We start from the raw sequence: 14,373 nt of genomic DNA on the forward strand, positions 1-14,373 counted from the left end.
GTCGCTGCAGAAAATAATCATTGCAAGATTTTCAAATGTATTACCACGGGCCCTGGGGCTCTCTTAGGAAAATCTTCCCTGTATCTGAGACGGCACCTCCTTTTATCACCCTAACCCTCCTTTTATCACCCTAATCACCATTTTAGGTGAAATGTTTGCTCATCAATTTTAAACATCCAATTATTAATTCTAAAATCCAATTCCTCAACCCAGTTCCTCTTTCAGTCTCTCACTCCATCGGAAAAAGAGCTCTTACAATGGCTGTGCCTCCATCCGACTGCTCTGGGAGCATGCATGTCAGTGCCTATGTTACTTGGGAAAAGAAATCTTCGTGATTCAATCATCTTTGTCAAAGACTATATGGTAGAGTCCGTTCTAAGTACAATTTTGGCCCATCTGTTCTAGTTTATTTTAACATCACCTCTTTTGCTATCCTGTATCGGTTTCTTTTCTAGACTTGACCCCTGCCCCCAAGAGGGGTTCTGCTCACCACGCGTCCCATCCCTCCTGTGGCAGAAGGCCTGGTGATGATGGCATGTGAGTAAGAACCAGCGGGTGGTGCTTCCGTGATGGTGGCTTCCCTCTGGGACAAGTGTCCAGCCACCACCACCTCCCCCTGAAAGCCAGGCAGCTCTGGAAATGTGCTCAGGACCCTGAAGCGCTTGTGACAAAACCCCAGGCTCGTACCTTGTAGTGTGCCAGCTGGAGAGCAAGCTGGACAAAGGCATCCGGGCTTGTCCGGCACTTCTTGATCAGCCCTTTGCCAAAGGTGTGGAAAGGGAAAGAATGGAAATCCACATCGTTCGCCAGCAGGGTTGCACTGCTCAGGGCAGTCTCTATCACCTCTTGACACTTGACAAAAAAGGAGAGAGAGGTTTTACTTATTGGTGGGGAGGGCAGGGTTCCTGACTTTAGTGCAGCTGACAGGGGCCGTTACTGGAAAATGCACACATCCCAGTTCCTTCCCATTTCTTTCAGGAAGTGTTCTCCACGGTCCCCTGCTCGCCGCAGAGTGCTGGGGTGACCCGAGCAGAAGGAATGCTGGGAGGAGCTGGGGGCTCCTCAGTCCAAGTGGGACCCCTCAGTGCATCTCACACAGTCGAGTTCAGTTTTTGAATCCACTGTGGTGACCATGAGGATCTATTCCATTTCCATTTCATTTCATTTCATTTCATATTTTATTTATTCATGAGAGACCCAGAGAGAGGGAGAGGGGGGGAGAGAGAGAGAGAGAGAGAGAGAGAGGGAGAGAGGGAGAGCAGGCTCCACGCAGGGAGCCCGATGTGGGACTCGATCCCGAGACTCCAGGATCACACCCTGGACCAAAGGCAGGCGCTAAAACACTGAGCCACCCAGGGATCCCCGAGGAACCCATTTTGAAAAACAAATGGATACACAAAAAAAGGATGGGACACCTGGGTGGCTCAGGGGTTGAGCGTCTGCCTTTGGCCCAGGGCGTGATCCTGGAGTCCCGGGATCGAGTCCCACGTCGGGCTCCCTGCATGGAGCCTGCTTCTCCCTCTGCCTATGTCTCTGCCTCTTTCTCTGTGTGTCTCATGAGTAAATAAATGAATGAATGAATGAATGAAATAAAGGAAGGAAGGGAGGGAGGGAGGGAGGGAAGGAAGGAAGGAAGGAAGGAAGGAAGGAAGGAAGGAAGGAAGGAAGGAAGGAAGGAAGGAAGGAAGGAAGGAAGGAAGGAAGGAAGGAAACGAACTATGGCATAAGCATGCAATGGACATGAGCCACCAAGCCATGAAAGAACGTGGAAGAATCCTAAATGCATGTGGCTGTGAAGGAAGCTGGTCTGAAAAGGCCACATTCGATAGGATTCCAAGAAGGGGACATTCTGGACGAGTCAGGTCTGTGGAGACTGTGATGAGACTGCTGGTCGCCAGGTGCTTGGGGGGCAGGAGGCACAGGCAGTGCCTGATCTCTGGGCTGCACTGGTGGACACAGGCCATCATACATCTGTCCAAATGCCAAGAATGCATGACCCTGAGTGTGCCCCACATCAACAACCAGCTCTGGGTGAGGACGACCTGTCCGTGAAGGCTCAGGGGTTGTGACAGACGCACCCTGGTGGGGACATGGGTGGTGGGGGAGGCTGCATGTGTATGCACTGGGAGGGGGCAGGCAGCTGTGAGGGAGCTCTCTGGACTTTCTGCTCCCATTGTGTGGCAAACTGAAACTATTGAGAAAGTTCAAATCTATAGAAAAACTGAAATAGGGATACCTGGTGGCTCAGTGGTTGAGCGTCCACCTTTGGCTCACTCAGGGCATGATCCTGGGGTCCTGGGATTGAGTTCTGCATCAGTTTCCCTGCAGGGAGCCTGCTTCTCCCTCTGCCCGTGTCTCTGCCCACTCGGTCTCTCATGAATAAATAAATAAAATCTTTACAAGAATTTAAAAAATAAAAGAAATAATTCTTTAAAAAAAATTGAAATAGTGAATGATTGGGTCAGGTCCAAGCATCCTAAACCTACCCTCTTTGGCAGAGGCTACACAGTCACCGAGGAGCCCACACTAGCCTCTGGAGATGCAGGACAAAAGGACCAGCTGAGGGTGTAGCACCACATGTGGCATATTCTACTTCAACAATAGTCTCTTGGGCTCCAGGAATGCCTGCTTGGATCTGATGAGCTGGACTGTGGTATTTCCAACCCTCACATTCCTTCCTCAAAATGCTTCCGTCTGAGTGGCCTGCGTATGAAAATCATTAAGCACAACAAAAATGATAAGTTGTGCTTTCAGAGTATTTCAACTCTGAAGGAAGTGACTTTGTTTTTTGCTCTTTCACTATGATTGATATCTAGCCAAGTCTGAGCTAGAAATCTCTGTTGGCAATCTTCACCAAAAACTGGAAGCAGAAGTATTATTTACTGGGGCTCCTGAGGCAGCAATAGTTGAAAACAGCTCCAGGGCCCCAGGAAGAACCCACACAGGGACAAAGTTCAGCCTCTGTGGCCTTCAGCTGAGCTGATGCATACTCAGGAAGCAGGCATGGACAAGCTGGCTGTGACCCTTTAAGCTTGTCTCCCACCCCAGGTAAGTTAACAGGTGTTTGAGAACCCAGACTCACTTCCTCTGGGATGTCCCACTGCAGCCGGGTGGGGTATGGAATGTTCGGGTTGGGGTCGCCCTTGCAGTGGCCGTCCTCTGCATAGCTCAGCTGAAAGCAGTCAGTGGCCAGGACGTACTGTCAAATGAAGAGATACACACGTCAAGTCAGAGAAGATTATCGTGGTCAACAGTGTTACATGAAACATCTTTGTAATGACCTCCAAAGTACACAGAACCTTATTTTCATCAAGATACCATGACGACTTAGCAGTAGCTACTGGAGGTATGTTGGGAGTATGCTTCTGTGCACCTGACATCCTCCATACAGCCCCCTACCACGAAAGGTTTTTTTTTTTTTTTTTAAGACTTTATTTATTTGTTCATGAGAGACACAGAAAGAGAGAAGCAGAGAGAGGCAAAGGGAGAAGCAGGCTCCCCTGCAGGGAGCCGGATGCGGGACTGGATCCTGAGACTCCAGGACCATGCCCTGGGCTAAAGGCAGAAGTTTAACCTCTGAACCACCTAGGGGTCCTGTACCGTGAAAGTTCTTATTTCCATTTCAGAGGAGAGAGCAACAGCCCTGGCTTGGGAGGCTCCCCAGCATATGGGCTAGTGAGAACAGCCAGGACTCCAGCACGTGTCATACATGACACCGCTCGAAGCCCTGCTTCCAGGTCCCAGCTGCGCTGGAGGTGCCCTCCGGGTGCCACCCCCACTGCCTTTACAGCTGGCCCAGAAGGCAGTCCCCAGTGTTCCCACTGTGTAAATGAGGAGACAGCCTCCCAAGGGGGAAGACGTGTGCCCCAGTTCATGCTCCCGGTGAGCCAGGACCCAGGTGCAGCTGTGATGTTCTCTTGCCGCTGGTGAGGAAACCCAAATCAACATCTTCAGCTGTATTTACTGAGCAGCTACTATGGCCACCAGCAGCCCTCTGAGCATCAGTGAGAGAACAGTGTACAAAACAGACCAGAATTTCTGCCTTTCCTCAAGAAGTTAGATAAATACAGACATTGACCTACCCATTCTGCTCCTGGGTACACACGCATAAGAGACGAAAATATACATTCACTACTACGCGAATGTTTTCATTGGAGCGGTATTTATAGTAGTCAGAATGTGGAAACCACCCACGAAAATGGCCAGAACAGGCAAAGGCACAGAAACAGAAAGTAGATTTGTGGTTGCCAGGGGTGGGGGCAGGCATGGGCAGGAGTTCCTTCTGGGGAGAATGAAAACATCCTAAAGTTAGATGCTGGTGATTGTAAATACACAAAACTCAGCAAACTGTACACTTTAAGACAGTAAATTTTATGGTATGTCAATTTTATCTTCATAATTATAAAAAAGAGTTTTTTTTAAAAAAAGGAATCCCTACACTCACACTCAGGGAGCTTATATCTTAGCGGGGAGGGCCCCCCCCGCCCAAAGAAGTCAAAAGACAAAACCACAACCAAAGTCCAGCTGGTGGCACTGCCCGGTGGTGAGGCGTCAGGGGCTCCAGCGTGAGGGCGCGGGGAGGTAGCCACATGCAGGTATGGCTGGCATCCACACAGATCTGAGCAGGCAAAGGAGCCAGGCCTATTTGTATCTGAGCCGCTCCTGCATCAAAGCCCCCAGAGAGCCCAACACAGTGAAGCTTCAGACAAACGGCAGCAAACAGGATCCAACCCTGGCCAGATTTGTTCTTAACTGGCTTGCCATGGTCAGATTGGCTCTTGTTCTAATTTGGCCTGGGCCTCTGACAAGAGGGCAGGTCAGTTCCCATCCCCAAGGGAAGCTTCTGGGGCTCCCGGCTCGTCCCTGGGACCACAGGCCATGCTGTCAGCTGATAGTAACAGTTAAACCCCAGCACTTCTAAGTGATGGTCCTGGGCTAACACACAATCCCTCTACCCTTATCTCCTCCGGAGAACTTAAAACCTAAGCATGGCCTTGTCAACATCCCGATTACTCCACCTGGTCAGTTACCCTGTGTCGTCCACACCACCTGTGGCTCAGGTTCTGTCTCATCCACAAACATGCACTTAGTACTCAGGACCTTAGCACAGGTGCCAGCAGACCTGGACTATTCTGCTGGGTGGACAGACCTCCAAGGACAAAGGAGGCTGGATCTTCACTGGGTTTTAAGCTGAAAGGACTGTTAAGGCCTTTGTTGGCATCAATAGACTGGCAGCGGTCAAGAGACTTGACTGCCTTTATTATACGTTCATGTCTTGGGACCAATAGTACTACTATCTTCGAGACTGTTTTGGAACACTTCATTTTCCCTTCATTTATGCTTTTTTCCCTACATAGAGAAATCTCACTTGGCTAAAGGAACAGCAGGTTAGGTTTTTGCTGAGACCCCAACCAGGGGTAAGATGGTCAAGAGAAGCCTCGGAAGGAGTATTAGGCTGTCCTAACCCAGGACTGGGAGGAGGCAGGAGAGGGGGAGGGGACTGCCTGGAAGGAGTGAAGCCTGGCAGGGCTGGTGGCCAGGGGAAGAGTGTTCTGGGCAAAGGAGGGGGCACATGCCAAGGCCATGCCAAGGCCCTGCCAAGAGACAGCAGGACACCCTCCAGGATTTGTATGACTCTAGGGAAAAAAATACATATGATACATTAAAAATAAACATTGAGGGGCGCCTAGGTGGTTCAGTTGGTTGAGCATCTGACTCTTGGTTTCGGCTCAGGTCATGATCTCAGGGTCCTGTGATCAAACCCTGTGTTAGGTTCTGTGCTCAACTGGGAGTCTAGTTGAGTCTCTCTCCCTCACCCCTCCCCACGCTCGTGCACACGTGCACACACACGCTCTCTCTTAAATAAACCAATATTTAAAAAATAAATATCGAGATTCAAAGCCTTCACAGAAGTTAAAAGAGAAAGAGGTCATGCATTAAGATGTCTTCACAAGTTCACTATGATTTCATCATCTCAGGTACATGACCGAGCTCCATGCCCTGTGAGGGCCAAGGAGGTCCTCACTCTGTGGTTGCAAAGGTGCAGCTCCCAGAGATAACAGCAACATTAGGGTCACATTATTCCACTCCACTCGCTAGAGCAGCAGGAAGACCACAAAGTACAGTCTGAGCGTTCAGTGTGAATTTCAAAGGGCCTTGTAGCTTTAACCAAGTTACCCTTGAGTTTCATCAAACCAAGATAATAGAGAATTTCTGGATCAGGTCCACTGTTGACAATCTCAGAGTTTGGAAGCTTCTTCAAACAAGAACCAGAGGAGTTAAGAAAGCAAAACCTTCCTTCGATTGTTCGTGCCAACATGAAGACTGTTACCACAGTTCAGGGGGAAATGAGTTTTTTAAAATTTAAAGAATTTTCAGGGCTGATCCAACGTTGCATTTTAACAAGCTGGGTAGAGGGATGGGATGACAGGGGTTTGGGTTTGGTGGTTTTTAAATTAAATTGGTAATTTTAAGAATTAAATGATGTGGTAAAAAGCACGTTGCATTTTTATCAACCAGGATTTTAATATGCTTGCTTCTAGCTGGCCTAACACTCAGCCCATGAGACAAATCTTGAAAACATAGCAAAGAAGGTTTTGCTGAATTCTTCCCTGAAATCCCTGCCTGAAAGCCGACTCTCATTTCATTATTTTTGGTTCCACCTGGAGATGGCATTAAATGTGTTTCTACTGAAAGAACTTAAGTTTCAGTAGATGAGGACACAGGTACCTAGGTTTTGTTCAGCCAATTAACATCACACGAAGCACCAACGTGTGTTAAGAAGTGTTCTAGATTCAGGGAGCAGGTATCACACAATGAAATGCAGTCTGGGGTTTGGATTTGCAACGGCAGGCCCCACATTCATGTCAAAGCTGCAAACACTCACCTCCCACAGGTGCCCGACAATGGGCGCATCAGCCCAGGAGTGCTCTGCGTTCATGCCCATCTTCCCATTTTTGAAGACAATGAACGTGAAAGACTTATCGAACCACCTGCATGGAACACAAATGTTCATGGGACTTAACCGTTTTTTAAAAAAAAAGCAAGTTGAACAAAAACTAGGCACTGATTTTATTCTGCATGGGTCATCTGCCCCCCACTTGCCACCCCCTACTGCCCCACCCCCGCCCCACCCCGAACAGCTGGCTGGCGGTCAAAAATCTCTGCAAAGTGATAACAAAAGCACACACAGAACTCTGGTCACTTCTCTGTCATCAGACACAAAGATAAGCAGTTATGCACCAGAGGCCAGCAGAACAGAACATGTTACTCTAACATGAAGGGAATCGATAAGGCATCTGCAGAGAGATGGGACAGCATGTGCTGTCCGGGAGCCACACACCCCATCCTGGGCCGACCTCACCCCTACGTGCGAGGCAGGCAGGACGGCCCTGCACAAACTAGGTAAAGGAGGCTCCAGGATAGTCACGAGCTCAGTGAGCAAGCCAGAGCCGACATCCAGGTCAGCCCTGTCTACCACCTTCTCCTGCCTGGTCAAGGCACCACAGCCACTCTTCTCACTAGCACCTCCCATCAGAGGTGGTCGTGCACGGAGGGGAAAATCTCAAGTCTGCTGCTTGAGCTGTGTGTGTGTGCACACGCGCACACGCACAGAAAAGAGAACCAAAGTGTTTTTATGCAAGCCTTATTCCTCCACCTGAGGCTGGTGTGAGCGATATTACCTGTCAAAACACCTGCCATGAAGGAGAGACTTGGCATAGCTATCCATCGATGCATCTGGGTCTTCCTTCCTATACCCTTGTTCTGTTTCGTCTAGTGTCACGAAAAATGCTGCTTTTTCCACAGCATCAAGGGACTGCTTGTTTTTCCCACGTCCAAAATAGGCTTGGCGACACTTGGCCCAGGGTACTCTGAAACAAGAGTTAAAGGGAGTTAAACCTGTAGCAACGTGGTGACTGACATCTACTTATATGTGATGTTCAAAATGACAGGGTGTTTCACTGTTTTGTAGAAATTTAAGGGAAACTACATATTTATGACTGTCTGCCGGATTTCCAGAGCAGAGCACAGGCATGGTGTGCACTTCTGTTTGCTAAACACTGATTGAGAAAAAACAAACAAACAAACAAAAAACACTGAGGGCGGCCAGGGTGGCTCAGCGGTTTAGCGCCGCCTTCCGCCCAGGGCATGATACAGGATCAAGTCCCACGTCGGGCTCCCTGCATGGAGCCTGCTTCTCCCTCTGCCTGTGTCTCTGCCTCTCACTCTCTCTCTGTGTGTCTCTCATGAATAAATAAATAAAATCTTTAAAAAAACAAAAAATAAATGCTGATTGAGCAACAAGAATGCACGCCGTGAGCTCAGCCACCTGGGGGCAGCAACCCCAAGAAGTTCTCCTTGGGCCCAAACCAGGGGCCATCCTGAAGAAGTTCTGGCAAGCTCATGTGAGCACTCAAGTCCTGCCTGGCTCTGCTCCAGCCCTTATCCATGTGCTAGCTCACTGATCAAAACTAGTTTCTATCGTTCAGAGGGGTAAACAGGCACGGAGATGCGGTCACAGCTAGTTGGTGGCAGAGAGAGCTTCAAACACAAGCTGCCCCAGTCCATGCTACTAATAACCACAGGACACCTTGGGACAAGGAGGCACCCCGGGAGTCCACCTAGAGTGACTCTTTCCATCCTCCCTCACGTGGGATCCAAGGAGCTGATGTGACACCCACTTCCTGAGAGTCACCCCAGCTGTGGCTGCTTTGACTGCTCCTGGGCCCCTCACCCAGGCCCTCCTGGGGTCCTTCACCCCACCCACCCTTCCAGATCAGAGTCATCTGGCCTGTCTCCCGCCCTCTTCTCTCCAAGGCAGCCTGTGATGCCAACACACCTGTGAATACAAGGATACACACACACACCTGGCCCAGACCACTCTACTCTGTCTGCCAGGGGCAACCATGACAACAGGATGGCTACTATGCACCTAGTGCTGTGTGAAGGGGCAGGAAGGTAACATGCCAGCATATACACTCGGCATCTATGTGAAGGGCTCCAGGGGGAGAGGGAGCAAGACACCTATGTATACACTCGGCATCTATGTGAAATGCTCCAGGGAGGTAACATGCCAACATATACACTCAGTGTCTATGTGAAGGACTCTGGGGGACAAGACACCCATGTATACACTTGGTGTCTATGTGAAGGGCTCGGGGAGAGGGCGGGCAGAGGATAGGCATGTACATACACTCAGCATCTATGTGAAGAGCTGGGGGGAGGGTAAGATACCCATGTATACACTCGGCCTCTATTAGAAGGACTGTAGACAGATTGGGGTGGGCCGGGTGCCCACGAGCCCCGCAGGTTGGGTGGTCACAGGCAAACCCACTCCTCGCAGCACGTTGTAACCAGTGGCCAGCGAGCCCACTGATGCCCATGAGCATGTGGGAAGGGAGCTCTGTCTCCAGGACACGCCGCCCTCTGCTCTTCCATCCAGCCTGCAGAGCCCCAGTTATGGCCTAATATCCCTCCTGGGCTTCTGGCACCGAGCCTCCCCTCCAGCTCACACGGCCTGTTCCAGCCCTCACTGCCTGGGGAGCCCCGGGACTGGGATCATTCCATACACCTGCTCGGGTCCCTGGGGTAGCCCCTTTGACAGCTGAATCCAGCCCAAGTGTAGTCAGACACATGAGGACCCTCTCTGCTCTGCGTTCTGGTGTCCTGACCCACTGTCGCTCCCAGCATGGGGCGTGCAGTCCGCTCCCCCAGACACCCGTCACTCCTGCTGGCCCGCTGCCACCCTCTGCGTGCAGGGGAAAACTCTTCTATGAGAAGGGCTCCTCATACTGCCCCAACAGCTGCCACATCGCCGTAACTCGGATGTTCAACTGCAGACAGTACCGCCCCCCAGGGACAGTGGGCAATGTCTGGACAGTTCTGTGACAACAGGGTGGCTGCTCCTGGCCGCCAGGGATGTGCTCAACATCCTACTGCGCACAGGACAAGGCCCCCACCCAAAGATTTACGCAACCCAGTGGGCACAGAGCCAAAGCTGGGAGGCCAGCCCCATCTTTACAAGCTAATTCCTCAGGTAAACAAAAGCCTCTGAATGATCTTCAGACATGGCAGAAAGTTGATTCCTGACTCAGAGGCCTTGGTTTAAACTTGTTTTTGGGGGGCATCTGGGTGGCTCCGTCAGTGAAGCATCTGTCTTCAGCTCAGGTCATGATCTCAGGGCCCTGGGATCGAGCCACATCAGTCTCCCTGCTCAGTGGAGAAGCCTGCTTCTCCCCTCTCCCTCTGCTCATTCTCTCTCAAATAAAATCTTAAATAAACACACTTGTTCTGTGTCCTGAATTAAATACGCCTGCAGCCCCGTGACAGAGCCTAACTCCCGCCCGCATGTGCCCTGGTCCCCGTGCAGACACAAGCCCACCTGCCACACACACACACACAGCCAGAGGGGACCCGCCGGCGGGGCCCCAGCCCTGCCCCACGGCCACGGTGAGTCACCGACACACGCCTGTCCCCCAGCCAAGCCCCTGGTGGGACTTATGTCCCAGAGCCACCGCGCACCTTTCTCCCGCAGTGAGGGCCGCCAGCTTGGCCTCCCCAGGCTGAGGCTCCGACGGGTCGTCCAGAATCCTCTGCATCTGCTGCTCAATTTCCCGGGGCTTCAAGAGCCGGCCGTCGTGGTAGAGCCAGACCTTGAAGTACCGCCCTTTGTGGAACACGACGATGTGCTTGCTATCTCTGATGTGCTGGATGGTGTCTGAGCAGGATGGGGGGTGAGACACAACATTCAGAGGCAGGATGTGAGGGAACGCTGAGAAAGACCCCTCGACTTCCCAGCGGCCCCACCCTGTCACCCCACGTCCCTCCACTCAGCTCATCCGTCCACGTCTCAAGAGCCTGCAGAAGGTTCAGTACAGAACCAGAGCAGAGAGCTCTGGAGTCAGGCTTGACCTCGTCTCAGCTCCACTCAGCCACTCACTGGATGTATTCAGCTGTGGCCAACAACTTAAGCCTGTTCAAGGGTTTCTCCCAGAAAACCAGGACAAACATGCACTTAAAGCCTTCACTTTAGAGTCAGAAATAAGGCGATGCACACTAGGGCCACTTCCGTTCAACACTACACCAGGGCCTGCCAGCAAAATAAACTAAGAAAAAAGAATCGAGATTCAAGGATGGGAACACTGGCCTCTCAGAGCCATGATTAACCACAGAAAATCCAACCAACCTCCCTCAAATAGCTGTTTAAATTACTGAGAACATAGCTGGGTAGAAGCTCAGTGTCTGAGATCATCTGTGCTCCTCTAACCTGAGTTCTGGGCTGAGCTGAGCCCCTCCCACTCACAGGCCGGAGGCAGACTCTCACAGGCTACTGCATTGGAGGTAGGGCCTTTAAAGAGGTAATTATGTCAAAACATGGTGATTAAGATGGATCTTAATCTCATATGACTAGAGTACTTAGAGGAAAAGATTAGGACACAGGGGTGCCAGGGTGGCTCAGTTGGTTAAGTGTCTCCCTTAGGCTCAGGTCACGATCCCGGGGTCCTGGGCTTGAGCACGTCAGGCTCCCTGCTCAGGGGGGAGTCTGTTCCTCCCTATCCCTTCCCCCTCCCCCTAGACTCTCTTTCTCTCTCTCTCAAATAAAATCTTAAAAAAAAAAAAAATTAGGACACAGACACATGGAGGGACAACCCCGTGAGGACTCAGGGAGAGCGTGGTCATCTACACACAAGCAGAGAGGCCTCAGGAGGACCTACCTGCCTGCACCTGGACCTCGGGCTTCCAGCCTCCAGGACAGGGGTGGACAGTGAATGTTTAAGCCACACAGTCTGTGCTTTTGTTACAATGGCCCTAAAAACTAATATATTCAGTAGCCTACAAATCAAAAATATACTGAAGACAACAAAAACAAAGAAGTTGGGAAGAACTCTGACCCTGGCAGAGAAAAGCAGAGCGGAAGCCCCCCCACCCCAATCTGAGGCGGATGTGTCCAAGACCCCCATGGTGCCTGAAGCCGTGGAATGTACCGAACCCCAAACACGCTATTGTTTTCTCTAATCAATATAACTTTAATCAAGTTTAATTTATAAACTAGGTATGTTTAAAAATCAACAAAAATAGGGGATCCCTGTGTGGGGGTTTAGCGCCTACCTTTGACCCAGGGCGTGATTCTGGAGTCCTGGGATCAAGTCCCACATCAGGCTCCCTGCATGGAGCCTGCTTCTCCCTCTGCCTGGGTCTCTGCCTCTCACTCTCTCTCTTGAATAAGTAATTAAAATTTCTTTTAAAAATTAACAAAAATAAAACAAAATAATGATGTGTGCTAACAAAGGTTATGTGGATCTGCTCTCTCTCAAAACACCTTGTCCTGTTCTGTCTTCTTGTGACGATGTTAGGAGTGATGTAGGTGTGACACGGGGTTAGGCTGCTATGGGGGATCATTAGCCTCCACACCACAGCTGGCCACGGGTAACTGAGACCACGGAATGCGAAATCATGGGTAAGAGGAAAAACTGTAGGACGTTTTATTAAAACCACTTTTAAAAGCGCTATGACTGGGGTGCCTGGGTGGCTCAGTTGGTTGAGCATCTCTCAGTTTTGGCTCCAGTTATGAGATCAAGCCCCACATGGGGGCTCTGTGCTCAGTGGGGAATCTCCCACTGATTCTTGCTTACCCCCTTTGCTCCTCCCCCCTACAATCTCTCTCTAAAATAAATACTTTTTTAATTATTAAAAAAAAAATTAAGAATGCAATTACTGTCCCCAACTGTCCCAAAAGTGCTTTTTGCCAATTCATCTGCTTTTCACAAAAATCTGGCCACCGATCACTGGACTCCAGAGTATGAGAGACATAATAAAGGCTGACTTCTTAGCCAGAAATACCCCCACTGTAAAAGCACTGAGTGCACTGCTAGAGTGAGTTTCCAGAAAGCCCCTGAGCCCTGGGTCTGAGGCAAGCTGAATCCACTTACAGAAGCCTACCCGGAGGCCAGCTTTTGTGTCTGAGGACCCACATGCCTACGTCCACGGGACAAGTTACTGCCTGGGGCTCACAGTCTGGAGGTACCCGGCTGTCACGACAGCCCCCAAAAGCTGGATGAGCTTGGGACTCTGTATACAGTTAGCTTCAAAGGCAGCGACGGGTCATCATAATGGCCCACCACGAGGTCTCAGACAGGACCCGGTTTGTTAGCTGAGAGTGGCCAGTATCTCCTACCTACACAGCCTGAGCCCTGGCTGGCCTGGGACAGTCCCAGATGGCACATCTCTCCCTCTCATTCTCCAGAGCATCGTGGCTTGTATAATTACGTGGCCGCCCGGCATTCTGCGAGGGTCGAGGGTGGGATCCGCTGTCCCAGGTCAGGCTGCCCCAAGTGAGCTGCTGGATTCCAAGTCCAGTCTCCCAAGCACAAGCCAACATGTGTGTGAGCCAGAGCACAACTCCTCCGAGGGAGCCAGATGAAGACAAGGAAGACTCCTAACCAGACGTGGGAAGAACACCCTAGAAGACAGCCTTCAACCAGAGGGAAATTGTGAAGTCTGAAGAAAAGCCGCATGCCCGGGCCTAATAAAGGCCAAGGAAATTCAACAGACCAGTGTTCCTGAGCCTAAAATAAAATCGCAGATGCTCAGAAGCGGTCAGCACAAATCTGTGCGCTGAGTTTTGCCACCTTCCATACACGGCGAGGAAGGAGCAAGAAAGTGCTTTGCGAAGGAGCCTCACTCACCCGTCTCCTCTCCTGGGATCCGCGAGGTATTAAACATTCGCTCCCACTGAGCAGAGCACAGAGGAACTGTGGATCCCAAAAGAAGAATCTGCAACAAAAATATGTTTCAAACAAACAAAAAATTCCTCAGGGGGTGGGGAAAGGGGGGAAGGAGCAGATTACACACTGGATTTGTTTTCCTTGCACATATCATTTGACTTCATCGCTTCCATGCTGGGAAGAGCAGCTCTTCCCCAGGATGCTGACCCTCATCACCAAGATCACTGGACCTGCCAGGGCTCAGTTTCCTGCACCCTTCCTTCCCAAGGGGCACGCTCTCATCAATCGTTTACAAACCGACACTTAAACCACAGATTATTTAGAAACTGACACTTAACCCGGGGATATTTAAGAAAGAAATGTCTGTTTCCCTGGAATAATTCACCAGCTAAATTGTTTTCCTCCAAAAGCAAACAAGAGCTTTTCTTCTGGGGCAGATCTCGGGGCTGCGGTACAACAGACGTATATCCATTCGGGGTACGCGAGGAGAGTTAAATCTTGGAATAATTACACAGAGTGAAAGAAACTAGACAGAGAGAGAGAGAAAGTACCTACTGCAAGATCTCATTTGCATCAAACTTTGGAAAGCTCAAGTGATCCGGAGTGACAGAAGGCAGAATGAGGCATAGCTGGCGGGCGATGGCAGGGT

General features: G+C 50.6%; 1 protein-coding gene across 2 annotated transcripts in view; it reads right to left on the reverse strand.

Moving 5' to 3' along the window:
- Positions 1–633: 633 nt before the first annotated feature.
- LOC119878730 (carnitine O-palmitoyltransferase 1, liver isoform-like) overlaps positions 634–14,373 on the reverse strand; it is a 44,094-nt gene continuing 30,354 nt past the window's right edge. For both annotated transcript variants that reach the window (XM_038589302.1, XM_038589301.1), the window contains exons 9-14: positions 13,686–13,773; positions 10,522–10,717; positions 7,683–7,871; positions 6,887–6,992; positions 3,083–3,199; positions 634–852 (exon numbers count right to left, since the gene is read on the reverse strand). In XM_038589302.1, the coding sequence (XP_038445230.1) occupies positions 646–852; positions 3,083–3,199; positions 6,887–6,992; positions 7,683–7,871; positions 10,522–10,717; positions 13,686–13,773 (903 nt within the window). In that variant the 3' untranslated portion in view covers positions 634–645. The remainder of the gene's footprint in view (positions 853–3,082; positions 3,200–6,886; positions 6,993–7,682; positions 7,872–10,521; positions 10,718–13,685; positions 13,774–14,373) is intronic.

The sequence above is a fragment of the Canis lupus genome, unplaced genomic scaffold (genome assembly GCF_011100685.1).
Source record: "Canis lupus familiaris isolate Mischka breed German Shepherd unplaced genomic scaffold, alternate assembly UU_Cfam_GSD_1.0 chrUn_S1869H2066, whole genome shotgun sequence".
In the NCBI taxonomy this organism is placed as follows: domain Eukaryota; kingdom Metazoa; phylum Chordata; class Mammalia; order Carnivora; family Canidae; genus Canis; species Canis lupus.